This window comes from Wyeomyia smithii, chromosome 2 (genome assembly GCF_029784165.1).
Source record: "Wyeomyia smithii strain HCP4-BCI-WySm-NY-G18 chromosome 2, ASM2978416v1, whole genome shotgun sequence".
Lineage (NCBI taxonomy): Eukaryota > Metazoa > Arthropoda > Insecta > Diptera > Culicidae > Wyeomyia > Wyeomyia smithii.
This window is the reverse complement of record NC_073695.1, coordinates 235,461,381-235,486,433: the sequence shown is the minus strand read 5'-3', so window position 1 is coordinate 235,486,433 and position 25,053 is coordinate 235,461,381. Positions and strand designations below refer to the sequence as shown.

The 25,053-nt window shown below is 36.3% G+C and overlaps 1 protein-coding gene across 4 annotated transcripts in view; it reads right to left on the bottom strand.

Annotated features, from left to right (window-relative positions):
- The window catches only part of LOC129720695 (nephrin), a 526,130-nt gene that overhangs the window by 76,147 nt on the left and 424,930 nt on the right, over positions 1–25,053 (bottom strand). For all 4 annotated transcript variants that reach the window (XM_055672270.1, XM_055672267.1, XM_055672269.1 and 1 more), the window contains exon 6: positions 2,307–2,480. In XM_055672270.1, the coding sequence (XP_055528245.1) occupies positions 2,307–2,480 (174 nt within the window). The remainder of the gene's footprint in view (positions 1–2,306; positions 2,481–25,053) is intronic.

The window sequence follows — 25,053 nt, the reverse complement described above, 5'->3', positions numbered from 1 at the left end:
AAAAGCGATGGTGGGGTGATTGGTCGGACAGAGTGGAGGGAGGGGAAAATTCCTTTGCGCCCTGCGGCGTGCCTGGAAGTTAATAAAATAGAGACTGCCGCCGCCATCCGTACGGCGAACCTATTCGTGTTCCCGCCCAATTGCGCTGCTTCTATTCGGCGCAAGGGAGTGTGATTTTGAAATTAATTTCTTATCGCATTGTTATAAAATTTATGCTCTCAACTTTTCGCACAAAAACCAACCTTGTCATGGTTTTTGTTCCAGCGTTGCCGCTGCTCTCGGAGAGCCTTTTTACGACGCCATGTCTGATGATAAGTGTACTGTCACATTGGTTTCGCTGCCTTACGGCCCATAGACTACAGAACAAGCAACGAATGGAACGAGATCATGGCGCACTTTCGGATGGTATAATTTTCCTAAACTCTTTGGCAAGCTTCCAGATGTTTGCTGTTTATTGAAGTTATGCACTGCCTGAGCTCCAATGGCCTAGCGAAGGGTATAAAACGATTTAACTGCAGTGTTTATTCTGCGTATTCGGAAAGGCTGCAAACAAAGGCGCATCTCTTAGTGATTCGATTGGCTGTTATGATTTGATAAGAGCTGCGGTCATTCGTTGCCTTATGTTTCAAAGCATTAAATTGCCATTTCAGCACTTTGTTGCCTCCTTGTCGGGATTCAAATCACGACCCAGCGCTCTCGAATTGAAAAACGAAACATTTAACCCAAAACGGACTCCAGATTATCTGCAGAAAGCCATAAATTGGATTATCGTGCCTCGGACATCCGGGAGCGGGGAAAAACCCCAGGATGCAAATCACGTTTGCTCCCAATAGCCTGTTTAGTGCTTGTTGGCCATGGATTTTGGATCATGGAACATTTATTGCCACCACAACGACCACGACTGGCTTCCAACGTGAAGAAATCGACGTCAAAGGAAAACGTTCCTCTTGCACAGGATTTTACGTTCACCAACCACATCAAACATCGACCGGCGATGGTGAGAGTGGTGGCGGGACGGAGACGAAGCCAGTACTCCCGATCACGAATCTACCCCCGTCGAACTTTCACGTACAAACTTATCTCATTTACGGTACTGTTTTGCAACCCTCAAATAGCCATTAAATCGCGCTTGTCTATCGCGCTAATAGTACGGCTCGCCATCGGGTTACCGATCCGGGTTGCTGGATTTGTTCGGCTTGTAAGCCCCACCGTTCGGTTGCGATTTTCCTTCCCAATGGCTTCGGTCACGTTCTTCCCCGGGACGGTCAAAGTCGACACAACTTGACACTATTGAAAACCACTAAGAGCTACTCAATCGGTTTTCTTATTTGTGCAGGATTTCCTCCTCACCCCCTCGTTTAGTTGGCTGTCATCTACACCGTGCGGGGTGGAAATCTTGACGGATTTCGTTGATTGTGTACGTAGATGTAGGTTTTCTCGGATCGGCTGTGTGGAGTTATGCGTTGCATTTGTCGGTTTTTTCTCTTGGGCGCTTCTACTCGTCGTCCTTGGGCTAGCGTCGAAAGTGCAAGCAAACAGCAAACTGCTCGTGACGGGTTGCATTAGTGGGAAGATCGTGAGGATAGGTTAATGCGAAGTGGAAAAGGGTTCTGGTTTTCCGAGCGCGAGGTCGAGGTTGCGGTTGATGTGTGTAACTGGGAGGCTGAGTAAACTCCGAGAACTTTTTATTACTGCCATTTGTGGCCGGTTGTCAGAAACAGACATATTGATTTTGAATCGTATAGAGGTTATTGTATTCGTGATTCCATTTTTCTATTTCTATTGTGGAAGCAAATATTAAATCGGAACTCGAAAAAAGTCATTCCATGAAGAACATCCCTAATTGTAATCAAATTACGATAATGATTATCTCCGCCCTTGTAACCAGCAGCGTTGCTCAATCCGGTTCCGGATAGTAATGCAATGTCAGTCCAACAGAATTACAGTTCCTGTTTGTCCCCACCTTCTGAATCACCTGCAAACCTTATACAAACGAGAGAAAATAAAACAGAAAAACTCTGTGCCATTTTCCCACCGGCTGTCGTCCTGCTTACAATTACATCCTTTAATTTTAATTACTGTGTAAAAGTTTCAAAGAATGCGGAAAAAGTCCGTGACTCGGCACTATTAGTCGTGGAACCGTGGAACCTGAAGCCAATAACGACTTATTATAGGAAGCAACCTGGCGGCTTCCCTCGCCGTCCTTTTCTTACAATCCATGTTTTGTGCCCACCCGAATCGGAAACACTGTCGCCGGGACTGTGGATGTATGCATGATAAGCGAACTACGATAGAAATCTACTTACACAGCACGGAGAGCTGCACCGTTGCCTGCATCGGTTTGTCCGGGCTGAGGGCCTTGTGCTTGGCCTGGCAGGTATACTCCATGTAGTCATCGTCCGAACCGGGCTTTATCCGCAGCTGGGACGTCACCGTGTACCGTTTGCCCTCCGTTTCCAGCACCTTGTTCTCGATGGAATCTATTGTGGAGAGGGAGAAAAAAGAAGAAAGATAAAATCGTGTTTAAAATGATATCAGATGCGATTCCACAAATGAAACAGGATTCGTTATTTTTTTTTTAAATCTGTGTCAATTTATCAATCCAAAAATTGAGCTCTAGAGATTATTTTCTTAACCATGAGTGTCTACTTCTTACAAAGGTTTTGGACCACCTCAAAGTAATCTGTAGCAGTCCACACGTGCTGGACTCAGATGCGAAGTTACAGAGCGGCCATCTCAGTTTCATTATGACAAAATAATTTAATATAATGCAGACGAGTAGACTGTTTGTCTTGTCGTTTTCGTTCTGGTAGTAGTAGTAGTCACACAATTACAGTGATCAGTGTCGGAATCAACGCGGCGCTTGGCGTGAGGGGGTGGGAAGCAAACGAATGTCAAAACGATGGACTTCCACTTCGGTTTTTCTTTCGGCTGAACACGTTGTTGTTGTTGTTGTTCTTTGCCCGTAGGCTTCTGGAGGTAATAAAATCGAAAGACGATATCACTCGTCGTCATTCAAGACGTTTTATTTGCTAGCAAAATTCCCACCATCCGGGGCACGTATAGGACCAGGACACAGTGAATTGGAATGAAATGCTTCCCTGGTGTCGGTTTTTGGGAAGTTCGTTTTTATTTTCGTTTATTTGATTACTGGCTGGTGTGAAGCACAGGCAAACAAAGGAAAGGGACAACTCGCACCGAATTAGGCGGACAGTTTTGAAGAGTGAATTTTTGTTTCCCCCGTCAGCATTCGTTTTGATCATTCGATTAGGAAATGTGATTCCTGATCCTGACCCTTCGATGGTGGGAATTGTTTCATCATTGGTTTATGGGATTTCTTGCAGGTTTTTAATACCATAGCTTGAATTAAATCGAAAGAACTGAACTTTTATTGTTACGATAATCGATTTGAAAAGCAGTATAGAATGTACTTTGTAATGATCTAAGAACGTCCTATATATTGTTCCTAAATTCAGTTGCTAGTATAGTAGCGGATGCACACAAGTTAAATACGAATGGTCTTTAAACTCTTTTTTCTATCGCTCTTGCAATACTAATACTTATACAATCAGGTCTTTTTACGCGGGTTACTTTTTGAAGTAGAATACTTCTCTCAGGAAGTTCGGCTACATAGGGATGTGAAATGAAAATCTAAAACCGAAAAAAGTGAAAAATATGTTTAATTTCAAATGCTAATAAATCGGTTAGTTTTCGATGGATTTCCTTCGTTTTTGCAGCAATAGATTGGAAAATCTTCTAAGATTCTTCCCAAAAGAAGATAATTGTAATTTTATTATTCACACTATTGTACTATTGAAAATAGTCAAGCCTTGTCAAAACGAAAAATTCGACCTCTGATTGGTCGTTATATGATTGCTTTCCCAAGCACGGTCGACAGAGTTATGGACCTAGTAAATTGGGAATGCATTATTTGGCCTATATAAGTGCCTTCATCAGATAATAAACAGACATCAGATATCAGAGAACAACTGAAATTTGAAGAACACAAATGAATATTTGAAGAGTTAATATTTTCTCGTTTTGCGCTATAATCCAAAGTTGATTATCGTCATCTACATGCATGCTCTGGCTATTATTACGTGTTTGCGTCGCTAAGTGTTTGGCTATGGTTAAGCAGAACGCAAATGACGGCGCGATGCGATTCGGCAAGACGAAATGTGTTGAAATGTATAGCTCTACTTCGCCTTAAGAAGAGCTGTACTGCCTATAATCGCATATCAGTCCCACCTTGAAAATCAACTAGTTGAGAAAACAGCGCTTGAAGATATTTTTCTTATTTTGGGTATTTCACCCGTTTGGGGTGGGTTATTCTTATTTTTTCGGCATAATGTAATGACATAGACCTTTATCATAACTTCTTCATTAAACAATTGCCTTTTTCGTGAAAATTACAATGATATGCGATTATTCAGGCCATCGAGTAGCAAAATAATCGCATACCAGTCTCACTTTCAACCGCTCTGTGTAGTCATATTTTTCTCAATTATTTTGAATATGGGCACACGTTTATGACCGCAGACAGCTTCTATGCTGCATGAAAAATGACGGAGACGTCCACCCATCACTTACCCCGACTTTAAGGTCGTCGTTGAAATAGTACAATATAAGGTTGTAGTCTTGGATATGCTGCTGGATAATTTCCTTTCTCACGTCTTCAGTGTTTCGCAATACGTGCTGAAAGAAATTATTCCGCATTGGCCCGTGCATTTGCATTATCCAATTTTAGTACAACAGTGACTCGACGGTAGACGACGGCGATAAAAATCGGTACAAGCTGTTTTTGGCTAAGCAACGAAAAACGATTTTTTTCTGAGCTCTGCCAATTTCAGCTTGTATGATCATTTGAAATGAGCAGATCATCCACAGAAAATTAACACTCCACAGAAAGAAGCATTGCTCGTGGCTATTATCCCTCTGATTGACGAACCCAATAACCTTTTGGGGACGAACTTCAGAAAATGTTGCAGTTTCAGTGTCTATTTAAAATTAACTTTTGTGTGGAATTGAATTGAAACAACCTTGGATTCATTTATTATTTTATGATGTTTCAAACAGTTAAAAGCTCAAAAAACAGCACCAAGTATATGTTATATGGATTGAAGAAAGAATATGGCCATACTCAGAAAAAAACATTTGGTGGGACTGATATGCGATTATTTTTAAGATGGGACAATTTGACCTCACATTTTTTTCTGACTTTTTTCAAATAAAACATACTTTTTTGTTTCCTTAATCGAGAGTAAACCAAAAAATAGATGGAATCTGATATTTAACTCAAAAACGATGAAAATCCATATGGGACTGGTATGCGATTATAGGCAGTGTACATTTCACCACGGTAAGGCGAATCGCATCGCATGTGCATATTACAATTCGGCAGCACTTCAACTTTTCATTTGCGCAAAATTTTAAAAATATTCAATAAAATAGATTCAAAATATCAAACAAGGTGAAATTACAATACTGCCAATGAACGGTCAACGTTTATTTACTAGAAAAAATGACTGACACGCAAGCAACCGGGTTATCTTTCTTGTAAAAGTATTCTACTTCAACCTTGCGATCGTGGCTTTGCATACAACCTTCCTGTGATTTTTTTTAACTCAAAAACGGTACAAAATATCGACCTAATTTCAATCACGTTTTCCGTTTTTGGACTCAGGTAATTATGTATCAGTTTTTAAAAAAATCACAGTTTTAGTGTAAATACTGAAAATTTAGAACATTGTGTTTTGGCCTTTAGAATGACCACTATCATATTCAGTCAAAGTCAATCGTTTTGGGACGGTTTTCTACGAAATTTTTTCAACTCAATTTAATTTTTTTTCGCCCGATTCTATACAACTTAGAACGTATCCTTCGTGTTAAAAAACCTAGGTATCCAAAAAAAAATATAAAAATATAAATTTTTAAACGAAGCATCCACGTCCTTTCAATCAGGTTGGAAGTGGGAAGGGATGTTAGTGTGACCTATGCTGTTTGCATACCTTGGTAACCTCTCCATCTCCACAAAGATCACAGGAATGAGATTGTTGTTAGTAAGAAAGGGTTCGTTGGATCAGGATTCACATTGATAAGTAATGCGATCATACGTTTATTGTATATTCGCCTTTTTTTTAGCTATTTCCGTTTATTCCCTGTTCAGCCGGCTGATTAGACACAGTAAAATGCAGTTGGGCCCGCGCACAAGCGTGTGCGTTTTTTTTTAATAAAACACAAAGTTGTTTAACTTCTCGATTTGAGAATGATTGTTAACATGTAACATGTTAACAGCGTGGTTATTCTGTTTCGGACTAAAATTTCAACTAGGCTCTGTAGTATAATTTTTTTTTAAATTTTTACTGCTCATTTTTCTAGATAGGGCAAATAGTGTTATATATATTTCAATTTGTTTGTGTTAAAATCATAATAATAATAAATCGTATTTTATTGATAGAATGGATCAGAAATTACGTATTATTGAAATAGTTGGGTAAAAAATCTAATAAAAGCCTTAATTGCCCGACAGTGCACTCTCGGCAAAAAGTGAAATTTCATTAATAACACTGGTCAACACAGGAGTGGCCCTAAAGATCAAACTAGGAATAAATGAAAGATTATAGGTTTTAGCTATTTCTGTGAATTCTTGTGCCCCCCGCCACCAATATTTTTTCAAAGACTTGAGTTTTCTCGTAAACATAACGTTGTGGCGACGAACCTGGCAAACAATTACTATGGGTACTCTCACGTAAGTTGACACGTTTTGGTAATGACTAAAACTACTATCTTCATTAGCTAAACTTACTATCTTCATCAGCTACAAAGTTATAGATTATTTTACATAAAAGTTACCTAAAATTATTTTATTGCATCTAGCTGCATTTTTCAAGCATAACCCCCATAAATATTTTACCAATTTTGGAAGAACCAATCATTAACGTTGAAAATAAAAAAGACAATACATAATATAATAGCTACAGCAAAGGTATAATTTCCACCCCCTCGACCAAGCTCTTCTAATATAAACAATCGGCAACTTTTCACATTTGCCAAAGCCTTCCAGCGGAGGTGGTAAATTGCTTCCGCATAGAGCGTCCTAACCGCAGTTCTTTGCAGGACCATCCGCGGCACAAATCCCGGGGCCGTTTAAGATGTTTTAAATTGTCCATTAGAGCAAACCCAGCGGAAAACCGCCGCGTGCCGGTTGATGGCCCGCCCATTAAAGGCATTACTTGCGCTCCGCCGAATCCTTCGGCCAGAATAGACGGGTGCAATTAATCAAACTTTACAATCCATCAGCGAACGGTCGGGTGGGTTTTTCACTCGGGGAATGCCGCTGTCAGCGAAGCGATCAATTTGCGATTCCTTTCCGGCCCAATGTAAGCCTAGTCGAGAAGTCGATCCCCATGCGATAGACAGTAATTTGCATGGTGTGCTCTCCTCTCCGTGTCGCTCCGGGGGCCAATTGAGTGGCACTGAATCCCTTTACGAACCGACGCCGCAGTTTTGCGCGCGGTTATCGACACGAGCGATTTCACGCAAAACATATTTACCGCATTGATATTATGGGCTCCGTTTCCTCTGCCGAAACAATGGTCCGTAAGGTTCAATTAAATTTTCGCAGTTTATGACTTTTTCTCGCTGGCCTAAGATGTTTCGGAGGACTATTCAGAACGGCTTTGATGGCACTTCCCCTCCCCGGTCGTGAACCCGGGTCACAGTGGCAATCAACCCGAAACGAGAAAAAAACGGTTACTTTTGACCGTCAGCTCAACCGACACTGGCATTACTTCGAGGAACTTTGACAGCTATCTTTTTATTATCATTTTGTTACCATCATTATCGTCGGAGGACGTTCGGTTTGCCTTTCCTCCAGTGTGGTGACGAACAAAATAGCCATCATTGGCGCCTTCTCAATTTCCGTTTTGTCCTTAGTGGTCGGCTTCTTTTATGACCTTTTTTTCCTGATGGGGGGAGGGGGCGAGCAAGTAACCATCGCCGCAATTGGAACGATTAATCTGTCGAACGGGCGAAGAAAGTCGGCGGAAGGTATGCATGACCTGTGTGTTCCGTAACAAAGGATCCTTTTTTCCGGTCGTTTAAACTCTAATTGTTACCCACTAAAGTAAAACAATATCGTGCGAAGCGAAAGGGGTAAACTTTTGTGGAAAGTGAAAAATTTGAATGTTTGGTGTTGTGACCTTTGGCGCGGGTCGATGTCAAAGTGCCCTACTCCTCGGATGCGTGTGTAACAACACAACACATTACCAGCTAATGCGGCTCACAGGAGTGTAAACATGATAACTGACCATACAGTTAGCAGTCTCAAGCAGACACCATTCTGCCGATGAATATTGCACTTTAGTTGAAAGCTTCATCGCGATATCTCGAATATGTTTTTACACATGAATTAATAATTTGTTCACGTGTTATCTCGCAGCGCATCGGTTGGGGAAGTGCTCTGATATACGTTCATTACCGATCCGCGTGATTTGCGAGCACTCATCAGTGTCGATTGTAGAAAACTAATTCTGCACTTGACGTGAGTTTCCGTACATATTTTATGATCTGGCCATGTCTGTCTGCGAACCAGGAGGAAGGTACAGTGGAGCATGAGTTAATAGATTGCTTTCCTCTGGTTTTAGCAGGAGTTTCACACACCCCAGTGCACCATTCACCAATTGCTGCAGCAGATGAACTGCATTCTACCAATGATCTGACGATGATACTATCCAGCGCTAATTGTTAATTCGACCTCACATGCACACACACACATCCCGCGGAGCTTCGTTGGAACATAAACTCCAAAGCTCTGTCTCAAAGTTTAGTGGTTCAAACCAGACAACCTGACGAGCAAAGTGGATGTGAATGCAGCAAATGCGGTTGAATAATGAAAATCAAGCATCACTATTCATTTGTTTTGGATTAACAAAGATTTTAGTTTTTGTAATTCACGATAAATTCGTCAAACTCTAAGCTTCGAATCCCGTTGCGAGAACAAGTACTCCCTGCGAGGATCTCAATTAGGCAACGGTTGAATATATTAAAAATCCCAGGCACCCTACTTTTCCCATCACGAGAACGAGGCCCCACATGAGCACAGAGCAAGCCGCACGCCACCTTCCTGTGATGCTAGGACGCGAGTGGCGTCGTGACTCTAATTGAATTTTGATTGCATTTACCCACGACGCTTCGGCTCAGCCTAATGACAATAACAACAGGCCCACTCAACGCGAACACCGCCGTACAAACCGGCCCCAGCACGAATAGGACGGCATTTGTTTGAACATAATCAGCGCCTAGGCTGCAGACGCCCGCGGACACGGCGCGCGGTGGCGTATTGCGACATCGAGCGCGCGCGCGTGTGTGTATGTGATTTATGCACTCCACTGTCCAGGTGTTACCCGAACATGGCCCTCTACGGTCATAAATGTGCTCCCGCTGTTATCCCGCTGGTTAGTTAGTCGGTGGCGAGGCCACTAAAACAGATTAGACTATAAAGCGGCTGAATCAACAAGATTTGCGTCCTTCGGAGGCAAGCTGTGGTTAAGCTGCCAATTGCTTGCGGTTCGGCTTTTCCCGGGAAGCCGAGGGTCTTTGATCCGTTCCAATTAATATGGCAAAGATGCCTGTAAGGAATAGCTCGTGGCATCGGTGGCCACACGATGGTCGTGACACGAGTGATGAAGATAGTAAATTCAATTTGGTTCCTTTGTGCGTGTGCCACAGCCTGTACCCAGTTTCACCGCAAGATATGTTCGGAACAGGATAGATATGACAAACAATCCGGCAGCGGTATGGTTCCGATTAGCTCTAGAATGCAAATTGGCGATTAATTTTGCCTAATGAGTGTTATTTCTATCGAAATTGTGTATTTCAACTAATATTAGTTGATTTTTTTTTTCAGCACACCGAGTTTTAACTGACATAGATACTTTATTTTACAACCCTGTCAGTACCCGGTTTACAACGACATTGTTTGCGAACATATTACAGCGCAAACCACACTAAAGATAATTCAATTAGTATACATCAGCAGTGAACTGAAAACGGTGGCATGTTAAGAGATAGATTTAACCGATGAGAATTTCACTTACGCTAAACACTAACACGCGTACTACATAATATACCATGCGTTTCCATAGCATTATGAATATTTCACTCGCGCTCCGAAAAAGGAAACCATGAACCATGCGTTTCCATAACTTTATCGTAGGTGGAGGAACATTTGATGTAGAGCACTATTTCGCGTTCTCGTAGTTTCTGGCTCTCCAGTTAAAACAACGAAAAAAACGAGTCATGAAATTGTTCCCAATTAGTTTCACATCGTGGTGGGTTTATCCGAAGTGCAATTATGACCGGTTGAAAAATATTGTTTTCATCTGGATAAGTTTAATCCATAACAAAATGTAATTCTGATTCATTATCTTGCATCATTAGCGCATTACAAAGGCTGCCGCCAGATTGATGCAATATCCACAATTAAAAGTTTATCGGCGACAATTAATGTAGCCATTAAATACTGATATTACAAATGGCTAATCTCCATGGATACAATGGCATTGATTTCATCCGTTTGATCTATTGGTAATAACGGAAACAAGTTTGCGGTCAGTTTGAACACTGGTGGTTTTTCACGCTAATTCGTGAAACAATCAGAAACGATTTTTGGGGGGTCCGACCATATATCTTTGGTTTTACTTGCCAGCTACAGTTGTGTTTGTTATGTGTTCATTTTACTCGCGTCGAATGACTGATGGATGCACCTATCAACAACTAAATATACCTGGGAACTGTTCTCACTAATTTTAATAGTATTGCAAGTTATCTGTTTCATAAAGTCACAAATCATCGTTCATTTATCAGGTAGCTGATGCATTTTTGTATAGAAAACCTCAGAAACATTCATACCTTAAACATCACTCTACTCATTCATTTATGAATTGTCAAGTATCTAAGTTCAACTAGCTTATAGTACAAAGTCTAAGCATTAAAAAAAGTATTTGATGATGTGTACCGGTTTGCCTCTTTCTCCCCTATATGCATTTAAATCTGGGAAATAGTTCAATGAAAAAACGCTTTAACTCAGTATAGAACGATTGTAGCAACATGCTGTTTTCGAAAGAAACCTGTGTTTTTATGTTGGTCATATTTGTCTAGAACAATATGTTCTTGAAAAAACAATGTTTAAAAAGTTATGCCAGAAAAACTAAATTTGAGGGGCAGCGAAAATGCTTTGTATTTCAATAAATAGACGTTATAGAAATTCAATATCTTCTGCAAAGTTTCATATTTTGAAAAGTTCTACAACTTTGCTGGAAAAACTATTCAAGTATCTTCGCTGTATCAAAAGTTAGATTTTTTATTTTTATGATAGTAGGCCATGATCAAAAAAATTTCTTATCAACATTTCCGTTAAATTTTTGTGAACAATTCTTTTGAACATTGTCTTTGGCTAACATCAACCGTTTAAGCACAAAAGAATTAAGTTCGTCAAATTGCCTTTTCCGACCACTGTGCAAAGTTTTTCATAGGCTAGAATACGACCCTAACACCATTTTGAAATCCAAGATGGCGGCTTCTGGTTACAGGAAAACAACCTAGAATGATCAAATTGCATTCAATATGGGTATTTCCATAATCGAGATGAAGCGCAGCTGCAGAACCTGACTTCCGACACCATTTTCAAATCCAAGATGGTGGCTTGCGGTTTCTAAAAACAGCCCAAATTATTTTTAAGATATTTAAGATTTTTAAGATTTTTGAGACTTTTAAGATTTTTAAGATTTTTAAGATTTTTAAGATTTTTAAAATTTTGAAGATTATTAAGAGAATTTAAAGGTTTTAAAGATTTTAAAGATTTCAAAGAATTCAAAGATGTTAAGGATTTTAAAGATTTTTAAGATTTAAGATTTCAGATTTTAAGGATTTTAAAGATTTTTAATATTTTAAAGGTTTGTAAGATTTTGAAGATTTTTAAATTTTCAAGATTTTTAAAATTTTTAAGATTTTTTAGCTTTTAAAGATTTTTAAAATTTTGAACATTTTGAAGATTATAAAGATTTTCAAGTTTTTAAAGATTTTAAAGATTTTAAAGATTTTTAAGATTTTAAAGATTTTAAAGATTTTAGAGATTTTAAAGATTTTAAAGATTTTAAAGATTTTAAAGATTTTAAAGATTTTGAAGATTTTAAAGATTTTAAAGATTTTAAAGATTTTAAAGATTTTAAAGATTTTAAAGATTTTAAAGATTTTAAAGATTTTAAAGATTTTAAAGATTTTAAAGATTTTAAAGATTTTAAATATTTTAAAGATTTTAAAGATTTTAAAGATTTTAAAGATTTTGAAGATTTTAAAGATTTTAAAGATTTTAAAGATTTTAAAGATTTTTAAGATTTTTTAAAATTTTTAAGATTTGAAAGATTTGAAAGATTTTTAATATTTCAAAGTTTTTAAGATTTTAAAGATTTTAAAGATTTTAAAGATTTTAAAGATTTTAAAGATTTTAAAGATTTTAAAGATTTTAAAGATTTTAAAGATTTTAAAGATTTTAAAGATTTTAAAGATTTTAAAGATTTTAAAGATTTTAAAGATTTTAAAGATTTTAAAGATTTTAAAGATTTTAAAGATTTTAAAGATTTTAAAGATTTTAAAGATTTTAAAGATTTTAAAGATTTTAAAGATTTTAAAGATTTTAAAGATTTTAAAGATTTTAAAGACTTTAAAGATTTTAAAGATTTTAAAGATTTTAAAGATTTTAAAGATTTTAAAGATTTTAAAGATTTTAAAGATTTTGAAGATTTTTTAAAATTTTTAAGATTTGAAAGATTTTTAAAATTTTCAAGATTTTTAGGATTTTAAAGATTTTAAAGATTTTAAAGATTTTAAAGATTTTAAAGATTTTAAAGATTTTAAAGATTTTAAAGATTTTAAAGATTTTAAAGATTTTAAAGATTTTTAAAGATTTTAAAGATTTTAAAGATTTTAAAGATTTTAAAGATTTTAAAGATTTTAAAGATTTTAAAGATTTTAAAGATTTTAAAGATTTTAAAGATTTTAAAGATTTTAAAGATTTTAAAGATTTTAAAGATTTTAAAGATTTTAAAGATTTTAAAGATTTTAAAGATTTTAAAGATTTTAAAGATTTTAAAGATTTTAAAGATTTTAAAGATTTTAAAGATTTTGAAGATTTTAAAGATTTTAAAGATTTTAAAGATTTTAAAGATTTTAAAGATTTTAAAGATTTTAAAGATTTTAAAGATTTTAAAGATTTTAAAGATTTTAAAGATTTTAAAGATTTTAAGGATTTTAAAGATTTTAAAGATTTTAAAGATTTTAAAGATTTTAAAGATTTTAAAGATTTTAAAGATTTTAAAGATTTTAAAGATTTTAAAGATTTTAAAGATTTTAAAGATTTTAAAGATTTTAAAGATTTTAAAGATTTTAAAGATTTTAAAGATTTTAAAGATTTTAAAGATTTTAAAGATTTTAAAGATTTTAAAGATTTTAAAGATTTTAAAGATTTTAAAGATTTTAAAGATTTTAAAGATTTTAAAGATTTTAATGAATTTAAAGATTTTTAAAGATTTTTAAAGATTTTAAAGATTTTAAAGATTTTAAAGATTTTAAAGATTTTAAAGATTTTAAAGATTTTAAAGATTTTAAAGATTTTAAAGATTTTAAAGATTTTAAAGATTTCAAAGATTTTAGAGATATTAAAGATTTTAAAGATTTTAAAGATTTTAAAGATTTTAAAGATTTTAAAGATTTTAAAGATTTTAAAGATTTTAAAGATTTTAAAGATTTTAAAGATTTTAAAGATTTTAAAGATTTTAAAGATTTTAAAAATTTTAAAGATTTGAGAGATTTTAAAGATTTTTTAAGATTTTAAAGGTTTTAAAGATTTTAAAGTTTTAAAAGATTTTGAAGATTTCAAAGATTTTGAAGGTTTCAAAAATTTTGAATATTTTGAATATTTTAAAGATTTTAAAGATTTAAGATTTAAGATTATAAGGATTTTGAAGATTTTAAAGATTTTAAAATTTTTAAGAATTTCAAGGATTTTAAGAATTTTAAGCATTTTAAGATTTTTCAGATCATTAAGATATTTAAGATTTTTGAGATTTTTAAGATTTTTGAGATTTTTGAGATATTTAAGATTTTTAAGATTTTCAAGATTTTTAAGATTCTTGAGATTTTTAAGATTTTTGAGATTTGTAAGATTTTTAAGATTTTAAAGATTATAAAATTTTTAAAGACTTTAAAGATTTTTTAAGATTTTTAAGATTTGAAAGATTTTTAAGAATTTTTAAATTTTTAAGATTTTTAGGATTTTTAAGATTTTTAAAATTTTTGAAATTTTCAAGATTTTTAAGATTTTTAAGAATTTGAAGATTTTCATGATTTTAAGGATTTTTAAGTTTTTGAGATTTCTAAGACTTTTAAGATTTTTGAGATTTTTAGGTTATTAAGATTTTGAAGTTTTTAAGAATTTGAAGATTTTCATGATTTTAAGGATTTTTAAGATTTTTAAGATTTTAAAGATTTTTAAGATTTTCAATATTTATAAGACTTTAAAGCTTTTTAAGATTTTAGGACATTTCTATCAATTATAACATTTTAAAAATCATAAAATCGCTGAAAATGCTCTGATTGTTTTTAATGTTAAAAATATCAGAAATGTCCAAAATATCAAATATATTACAAACGTCACAAATGTCAAATAGGTCAAAAATGAAAATAGTCAATAAAGTCGAATATGGCATAAATGTAAAAGAATTAAAATTTTTCAGCAATATCGAAAATTTCCAACAAGCACCAACAATGTCGAATATGTCAAAAATATCAACAATATTTAAAATGTCAAAAATGTCAAAAATGTCAAAAATATCAAAAATTCCAAAAATGACAAAAATGTCAAAAATGTCAAAAATGTCAAGAATGTCTAAAATGTTTAAAATGTCTAAAATGTCTAAAATATCTAATATGTCTAAAACGTCTAAAATGTCTAAAATGTCTAAAATGTCTAAAATGTCTAAAATGTCTAAAATGTCTAAAATGTCTAAAATGTCTAAAATGTCTGAAATTTCTAAAATGTGTCAAATGTCTGAAATGTCTAAAATTTTAAAATGTCTGATATGTCTAAAATGTCTAAATCGTCTAAAATGTCTAAAATGACTAAAATGTCTAAAATGTCCAAAAAGTCTAAAATGTCAAAAATGTGTAAATTTCTAAAAAATCTAGAATGTCTAAAATGTCAAAACTATCAAAAATATCAAAAAAGTCAAAAATGTCAAAAAAGGTTAAAAATGTCGAGAATGAAAAATATGTGAACACTGTAAAAAATATCAAAAATATGAAAAATGTTAAATATGTCAAATATGTCAAAAATGTAAAAAATGTCAGATATGTTAGAGATGCTAAAAATGTAATTTTTTTAAAAAATGTTAGAAATTTTAGAAATGTCTAAAATGTCAATTATGTCAAAAATATCAAAAAATGTCGGATATCGTAAAAATTTTCAGGAAGGCAAAAATGGAAAATGTGTCAAAATTCAACAATATTAAAAATGTCATTAATTTCAAAAATGACGAAAAAAGTAAAAAATGTCAAAAATGTCAATGATGTCAATACAGGTCGGACTCGATTAATCGGAGTTTTGAAAAATATTTCGCTCCGGATAATCGAATCCTCCGGATAATCGAGCCATTTTTTTTTTATTTTCAATATATCTCATTTAGAACAGTGAGGTTTCTATTATAATATGTTGTACACAATACATGTGTCAACGAAATAAATTAAAAATCGCCTTCAGACTGTTTGTCGGTGTTTGTTATGTGAATAATAAATTATGTTATGTTGATTATCTCAAAGATGTAAAAACCAAATAAAATAAATCAAAACTACCTTTTGAAAGACAGCTTTTGCTTCGAGAGATTGAAGGAAATATTTTCCAGAAAATATAATGGAATTTGATTTTATTTAGGTATTTATCTGTCTTATATCTTAAATATTGAGAAGAATTGAGGTGTTACATATACAGACCCTGTTCGATTTTGACAACACTCATGATTTTTTTTTATTTTCTAAGTGACCTATAACGACTTAGACGCTTGATATGACCACCAATGGGCTACTTTGCGAATTTCAAACCGTTATTGATTTCGCTTGATGAGTTTTGGTTCAAAATTCCAGGAGTATCCGGAACACCACCGAAACAGGCCAGCTTGCATTGATCATGGCCATTTCCGGCCATAAGTTCGAAGCCGGTTGACCAATAGTGGTTGTCCTCATCGGCAACGAAAGACCATAATACTTCGCTTTTGGAGGTTGTTCAGTAAGAATTGGTTGAAGGAACGACGAGAAAACTGCTACAAACGAACTACCTCAAGAAAACGGGGCATTGTTGTTACAATTTTGAACAACCCCGGTACTCCCAATGAGCCGGAACACAAAAGTACGTTATAGAAATACAGAAGAAAAAAAAATACTCCGGATAATCGAGCCATTTTCTCCGGATAATCGAGCCCCGGATAATCGGGCCCCCGGATAATCGAGTCTCCGGATAATCGAGTCCGACCTGTAGTTATAAAAATGTCGAAAATGTTAATTTTAATTAAAATATAAAATGATAAAAGTTGAAAAAAATGTTCAAAATATTTCCGGCGACAGATTTTGATTGCCAACATCCCATTTTGTATCAAAAACGGCAAAGCTTTTGACTGGCGGAAGTGCTGGCAAATGCACCTACCGCTGATGCTACCGCTACCGCTACCGCTACCGGCAAATGCACCTACCGCTGATGCTACCGCTACCGCACAAGGGCAGATTTTTACTAGAGGAAGTAGTGTCGTTGCACCTACCGCTGACACTGCTTTGACTGCCGTTACTGATAACCACTGCAGCTACTGATATCCGCAACAGCTACTGCTGATGGTACCTGCTGCAACTTAGTTAGGACCGTCCTAGTGGCCATCCATTAGGAAACTGATTAGCTTGAGCAGAAGCAAGCTCCTACATAACCCGAAGAGCGTAAGTATATAATTCTGTCGACCGTGCTTGGGAAAGCATGCATCAGACGACAAATCAATGGTCGAAATCTGCGTTTCAACAAGGGATGACAATTTTCAAAAGTATCTTCCAATCGATTGTTACAAGGAAGAAAGAAATTCTTTGCAAATTAACCGACTTATTATCATTTTAAATTGGATATATTTTTCCATTTTTCTGTTTATGGTTTTTTATTTTAACCCGTATGTAGCCGAACTTCTTGAGAGACCAGAGTTCTACGTCAAAATTGAAATGAAAATTGACCTCATAATAACACCCAACAAGATTCCTACCTAATGAATTCGCTCTGTAATTGTTTTCGGCAAATATATGTTTTACTCAATTCGATCGAATGACAATGCTCTTTATCTTGAAACTCCCACACTTGATTAAATGATCCCTTCCCTCCGATTAGATCCCAATGCTGCTCGATTGAAAGTAATATAATCCGATAGAACGGCTCCGGCTCTGCGCCGTTCCACTGCTATCGGAACTTTTGGCCACATCTTTTGCCAACAGATCTCGATATTGCTACCTGTACCGCTTCCTGTGACCTATTAGTACCGTTCAATTGAATCCTTTCCGGGGTGTCGTCTGTCTGTCCTATCTTTCTGGGATCGGGTTTTTTTTCTTCTCCCGTCACACCGTCGCATGTCATGCGCGTCGACAGATGGTATACGGCATTGTCGAGCCATCAGCACTGGTTGAACTCGGTTTACATATTTTATCGGAGAAAACGACAGCCATCCAATATGAGTCAATTTCCTTCTAGTCAAACGAACAGAATGCCACACGAGGCAGACAGGTGTGTGTGCCAGTCGCATTCCTTCTGCCATAGATTCCGGCCCGGTAGCAGAATATCTAATTTATCGTACGTTACCGTTGTGTCAGTGGGAAGAATTTTGAAAGACCTCTCAGATGAGGGGGCACCTTCGCTTCCATGTCTTGCCAGTACGGTTTAATGTGCTTTGTGTTGATATAGCTTCATTTTTTCTTGCGATATGCCCACCTGAGTTCTGGAGGTGGTTTGGTCTGAGATGTTCAGCTGTTCGTCGATTTAATTCGCTTCCGGGAAAACCAGCGGTAGTGTCCGCTCAGTGGAATTACGCACATAATCGCATAGAGAGAGAGAGAGAAAAAAACGGAGTACAGAGGTACAGCCGACTATTTATGAAGTAGGATGGAATAAATTGCGGGAGGCTCTCGAAGGAAAAGCAAACAATCTGATTCGGATTGGAAGCAATTTGTCGATGTGATGAGATCTGGCATATTTTACGACCGGCAATTGTGCCCTCCTTCCACTCCTGGTGTGGACCTTTACCAATCATCGAACCATGACAAATTGGCACATGCGGCATAAATCTTTGATCCCTCGAATTTTAGAGCACGTCCTTATTTCCACTTTCGACAACAAACGACGTTGGCATACGATACGCATACATACACGTCCGAGCCATGCAAAAGCGGATATATGGTCAAGGTTCCTGCTGAAGTTGTTCGAATGATTCCTAGCTATTGAACAAAGAAGGATGAGCCCGACCGGAATGAAAAATGTGCCTTTTATCTGGTCGTATTTCCCTTTTGTTGGCTTACGGACAATTTTGTTCGTTTTATTCTTCTGAAACCGGCTTTTCGTATACGAGAGAGACAGAAGGAGAGTGTACTTCCTGCAGGACTGCGGCAGAGGTCGGTGACGGGAATGTCAACATTTTGGAAATGAAGACGCTATCAACAATTCTGCCCGGAAATATCGTTGAAGGCTGCTGAAAGCTAGAAATGCCAGAGGCTTGGGTTGTGTTGATTTCATTCGAATTGAATAATGTGGGTAAAAAGGCACGGCACTTGGTCGGTCGGTCGGTGCCAAGAATGGTGAAAGGATATACCGAGCTCTCAGCCAAGTGCTCTCTAACGTAAGAGTGATGATGCATTCAGAATGGAAGGACACCATTGCAATTGAATGTTTTGGGTTATATCAAATACGATAATTTATTTTAGTATGTGCGATAGGTTTTCGGTTGGTTAGTTTTATGTTAATCATAGTTTACAACTTGCTACCTATCGGATATTCATATTAATTATTCAAGCTAATGAACCTCCGCAAACAAGCAAAACCGCTAACTAGACGATTTGCTGCACGTTGATGTATAAACTCGACTATATTGTGTGAATAGAATTTACTACTCATCCAGCCGGGTCAATTTTTTTATATTAACATGTTACCACCACCTGCTGCAATACATAAATTCCGACCAGAGTACTAACAATAAAGAAATGCACAACTACGAGTACATACACGCCGCAATCACACTTCACCGTTCCCCCCGCTTTCAGTAGAGATTGACAGTGGATTCAGTGAGGGGGACTGGCAGAAAAAATGGAGCGTTTTACGCACCTTCTATTGCGATGTAGAAAACTATGTACTGAGCTCAAATCGCTATTATGTCGGGGTGCTATTTTGTTGATGATTTCGCCACCCAGCGGAGCATTTTTCGGCTATTTTTCGACACCAGTCCTCCGCACGCATAGCTTTCCCATGATTTCAATTTCCGCTAACTCTATTAGCCAATGTTGGGTGGGGTTTTTCCGGGTTTGACCGAAATTTTTGGCCCGGGACGCGTTTGGGTGGAAGTGAAACAAAAAATAATGAAAATATGAAGGCTGTGTTAGCATTCTGATAGTTTGTGAAAATTGTGGAAAGTAATTTTTGCTGTATTGCAGAGTAGTTGTGCACCATTTTTTGGTGCGTTGCAACACTTTTAACATCGATAGTAAATGCATTTCCATATCGCACTCATAACTTGATTATTCTAAGCATATATCGGTAATTTAACGAGAGAAATTATATTCTACTTGTAAACTAGTAAAATTTCAAAGTTGTAGACCCCTAAGTTGGTGGGGTGACACAAAACGTAGAACGCTGAAAACTCCCGGTGATAACTAATTATTTTAATTACACAGCGCAGAATTTATTTTGTACCTAATAAAAGAGTTAATTGGAGTAACGACGGTAACCGCTACTGAAATGCTTTTGGAAATACTTTACTAATTGGTGCGAATGCAGTGGCCGAGATAATGAGACGATAAAAACGTAATTCTTATTCACTGCTGCTTGTGATGGGGACGCATGGTTACCAGTATGTAATAGCCGGACGGTAATGCTAACCAAACTTGTAATAAATGTTTGAATCTGTTATCGACTTATTCAGAATACAAATTTTTGAAAGTATGAAGATAACTTGCGATTACGTTGCGCAAATTCATGCACAGTCACCACTCACTTTATTGCGATAGCAAAGTAAAAGTATTTTCAAACTTTGATGTTCAGTTTCATTGCAGCATGAAGCAAATTTAAATCTGCTTTGAAGTTGCACACAGCAATCCAAGTTTCAAACTTGCTCCAAGTTTTAGTTTTACTTTTTATTTTCTTTCAGGTGAAACAAGTAGTAAATGCACCCTTTCCCCTAAGAAATAACGTCAATATATTAGTTATGGTTGTTACAAATAACAAATATTTTATGAATTTTGATGGACTGTTTAGTTAGCCATGCACTTCTATTTTGTAAAAACTGTTGTACAAAAACACTACAATTTACTGGGAAAAAACGCCCCAACGCTGAAGGCCAATATGCTCCTAGCAGCGCTTGAAGTCTCAGAAGTAAAGCAAAAGGCAATGGAACATATTATTTGCCTGGAGTTGTAGTGTAGCCGAAAACACTGAAAATTCAAGCAGTTTTTACCGTTTTTAGCTTGGTACACCTGTTTATCGGTTCACTTGAGATATATAAGCACAAGTAATGATTAGTAAACTTCATAAACTAGTCGAAACCTTGTTACAAAAAATTAGATCTGAAGCAGCTCCCAGGGAGGACGTTAGACACCAGTTTACCCTATTTTCGAATTACGTCTTATGTTCTGAGCTAGGGTTTGTACCCTTGAATACCAAAAACATCGAGAGCGTCACGAAAATTGTCCAATTTCAAATGCTAATAACTCAGTCAGTATTCAACGGATCTGGTTCATTCTTACTGCAAACGTTTGAAAAATCAGCTGCGCGTCCACCAGAATGCGTAATATCGTGATTTTATGATGCTAACTATTCTTCTATTGAAAAATGTAAAGTCTAGTTTCGAACACAGATTTCGATCAATCAGAGATGCCAACAAAGCAAAATTTTATCTATTCGGGACTCAGATGATATCAAAAGGCCGGAAATCGACTCCATATACCATTTTGAAGTTCAAGGAGGTGACTTTCGGCTTTTTTTCCTGTATGGACTTCCTCACTGCGACCAGAAATCGTAGATCTATTGTGAGATATGTCTGCTGTATCCAGCACATCTATTATTAGCAATACCGCTATCGAGAAGTGGCATGTTTATTATTATTGTTCATCAGCGCTTGTGTGTAATGTGATACTCTTCCTTTTACACGCTTACTGTTCTACTATACCGATGCTCGTTCCTCTTGCCAAATGCGTCCTTCTGGCCAGTTTTATTAATAATAATAATATGAGTTTGTAAAGAGGATTTCACGCAAAGGTGTTATACATTTCAGCGTAAAAGAAGAGTAAGTGGCGGGGAGCCTGAGAATGAACTCACACTTAAAGTCCAGTTTTGACATCGAATGGCCTGATTCTGCAAATATTCGAACCTACGACCATTCTCTTGACAAAGCGGACCTTGCGGCTACGCAGCTCCCTGACTTTCGGCTTATGGAAAACGGCCGAATCGTCGAATACCATCCAATGTGAATTATTTCGGATTCAAGATGATGCCCTGAGGAAAAAAAAAACAACTCCAGATGAGATTCAAGATGAGGGATTTAGATTTTCGGAAAACAGGTGTAAACGAAGCAAATTTTTAAAAGATATGGACTTGAAAAAATAATTTCGTCGTCCGTTTTTTTATTTGTCCTACCGTCAAAGGTTGGTTCGCAATCGCCGTGACAGTATCTCTACAATCGACGCTCAGAAAGACAGTCAGATCGGTCAATATAAAATCTTACAAAAAGGCCTCAAAGTGAAATAGAGAAAGCTAGTTAAGATCGCAGGCATTTCAAAGGAACGCCTCGTCCTATCATTAATGATATTAACATATTAAGACGGTGTGCGCGCGATGAATGCCGCGTTTCTCAACATTTGATCTTTTTTTTCCTGTATCATTGCGACCAAAAACATCTCTGCGACCAGAAACATTGATCTTCTGTGATATCACCCGGATGTTCGTGTATTCTGCACTTCTATTATAAGTAATGTCACTACTGAGAGTAAATGACATGATTATTATAACTCCCCAAGCAACAATTGAAACATAATAAAAAAATAAATTGTGATCATTTGTTGCACTAACGAAATTCCGAGGTTTTAAAAAACATTTTTTGGTGTGCAACTTTAGTTGTTGCTTGTTTCTTTACAAGTTTATCGTAGACTTGTAAAGAAACAAGCAACAACTAAAGTTGCATCGCTGCTTCAAAAATCTTCACACCAACAACGTAATTCGCGTGGTTGGGTTTGTTGTTGGAACGTGTAAACGGCATTTGAAAACCTAACCTTCACTGAATAGATCTAGTGGGTGGAGCATATAGGTTGCCAACGTGATGCCTGCGAGATACAAAAAACAAACACACAAAAATACTTCTAAAAGTTGCTGTCATGTTCTGAAGCTATGTAACAGCAACTATTGCTCGATCGTTCGCCTTATACTTGTTTTTGAGATGAGGTTATTTACTGCGTTGTAACTTTTGGGTACTTGGACTAGAAGTCGTCCGAAAAGTGTGGGTCTCTAAAACGAAATGTGATAAATTGCTTTGAATTTCAATATCACGCTGAGGTACTGATGAATTGAAGAAGCAAAATTAAAACTGGTAATGACCATTAGCATGATAAGAGAAGCAATATTTAAAACTGAGCCTTGAACTTGCAAGTGTTTCTACAGCAAATGACGTAAATAGTACAAACGAGAAACGTGAATAGAAATTGATAACGGGAGTTGAATCCTCAAATTCCTGGAAATAATCAAAGATAAATCGCTATACAGACAATCTCTTTCCATTCTGACCATTTGCCGTTTTACAATCTTACCACAACGCCATGAAGTTTCTATTGCGCCCTAGTTGCTGTTACGATGCACCTTCGTAGCTGAAATTTTACCATGCAGCGTTTACCATGTTGTTATTAAATTCCATGCATTAGTTCATACACATTGCGGTTTCATTCTTGAAACTTGTGTTGAAACAACGAAAATGTTGCAATTGGCTCCACCTCCTGTGCTTATTTTGTCTAAAAAACTGAGATGTAACTGCAACTTAATTGCGCATAAGAATGTGTTGCTGTGATGCACAAACTTCATAATCGAAACAAATTTTGCTGCTTGGGTCGTGATTTTATGTATACTTTTTAACCCCTTTTCTACGCTGGCTATTCCGTTCTCGCTACCTCCGGCCAATATTGTCGTTAATTACAATTTCGTGGAGAAGCTCCAAATGAATGTTCCTCTGGCAATTTTTGTTTGTAAGAGGGACTTGTCAAGTTTTGTAGAATTCAACGTGACGGAATGATGAGTGAGGAACCTGAGAATAAACCCAATGGCCTGGAATCTACTAAGATTCGACCACCCGCTCGCAAAGCAAACTCTAAAACCTCGCAATAAAAAACATTTTTGTGGCTATTCGTGACAATGGATGAATCAAGGAATAACCACTACACTCCTGAGTCCAGTTGGCAATCAGCAGAGTGTCTGGTGAAAGTAGTCCGAAGCACCCTAAAACGACGTAACAAGAAGCCGGTAATGTGTCGTCTAGTTTTTTTTTGCTCATGTGATCGAAAAAAAATCATAGAACGAACATTTTTTATTGGATTAATTGGACGTTAAAAACTCAGGCGAGACGGCAGCTTATGGTGGAGGAAAAAGGGCTCTTTCACCGAGACAATGCTCCCGCTCATGCTGCTCGTTATATGACTGATGATTTGAAGGAATTGTGGTACGAGCTGGTTCCTTATTTTTTGTATTTGCGCGTTTGAAAATGTGGTTTTCCAGTAAGTGAATCCACTCGAGTGAACACATGGAGTTGGCTATAATGATTATTATGTATGGTTTGACAAAACTGGAATTGAAATGTTAGAGGATCTATTCATTTGTTCATTTATTTATTTAACTATAGTCACCCTAACATGTGTCGTTCGTCACTCCTATAGGGCTCTAGATGGAGACGGTATCGAAAGATAAAACAGTTTTTAAATAAAAATTATCGTTTTTGCATTAGTAAGCCCAGAACTTTTGAGTCCATGTAATCCGAAAAAAAATCATGGACCGGAAATACTTTATTGGATTGATTGGACGTCAAAAATTAACGTGAATCGGCCGCATATGACAAGGAAAAGAGTGCTTTTTCACCAAGACAATAATCCCGATCATTCTGCTTGCGATGCGACTGATAGTTTGAAGGAATTACGCTACGAGCTGGTTCTTTACTATCTATTTTCACCTGTTTAAAAACGTGGCTCTTCGGCTGCAAGTGATACCACTCGGGTGAAGAGCTGAAGTTGACAACAATGATTTTTTGAAGTATTTGAAATGTAGCTTTACAAAACTGGCCTCGAGATGTTAACGAATTTTATTTATTCATTTATTTCTTTATATATTGTATTATAATGACCTTAATCTGTGTCATTCGTCACTCTTATAGGACTCTAGATCAAGACTGTGTCAAATAAACAAAAAACAGATTTTAGATAAAAATTGTCATTTTTTCGTTAGTATGCTTTTCAGCCCATGTAATCGGAAAAATATCATGGATCGGAAATACTTTATTGGATTGGACAGTAAAATTGCAGTGAAACGGTCGCTTAGGAAAAGTGCTCATTCACTAAGACAATGCTCCTGCTCATTCTGCTCGTGATGTGACTGATAATTTGAAGGACTTACGCTACGAGCTGGTTCCCCCAACTTCGTATTAGCAATTCCACTCGGATGAAGAGGTGGAGTTGGTAACAACGACTATTTTCAAG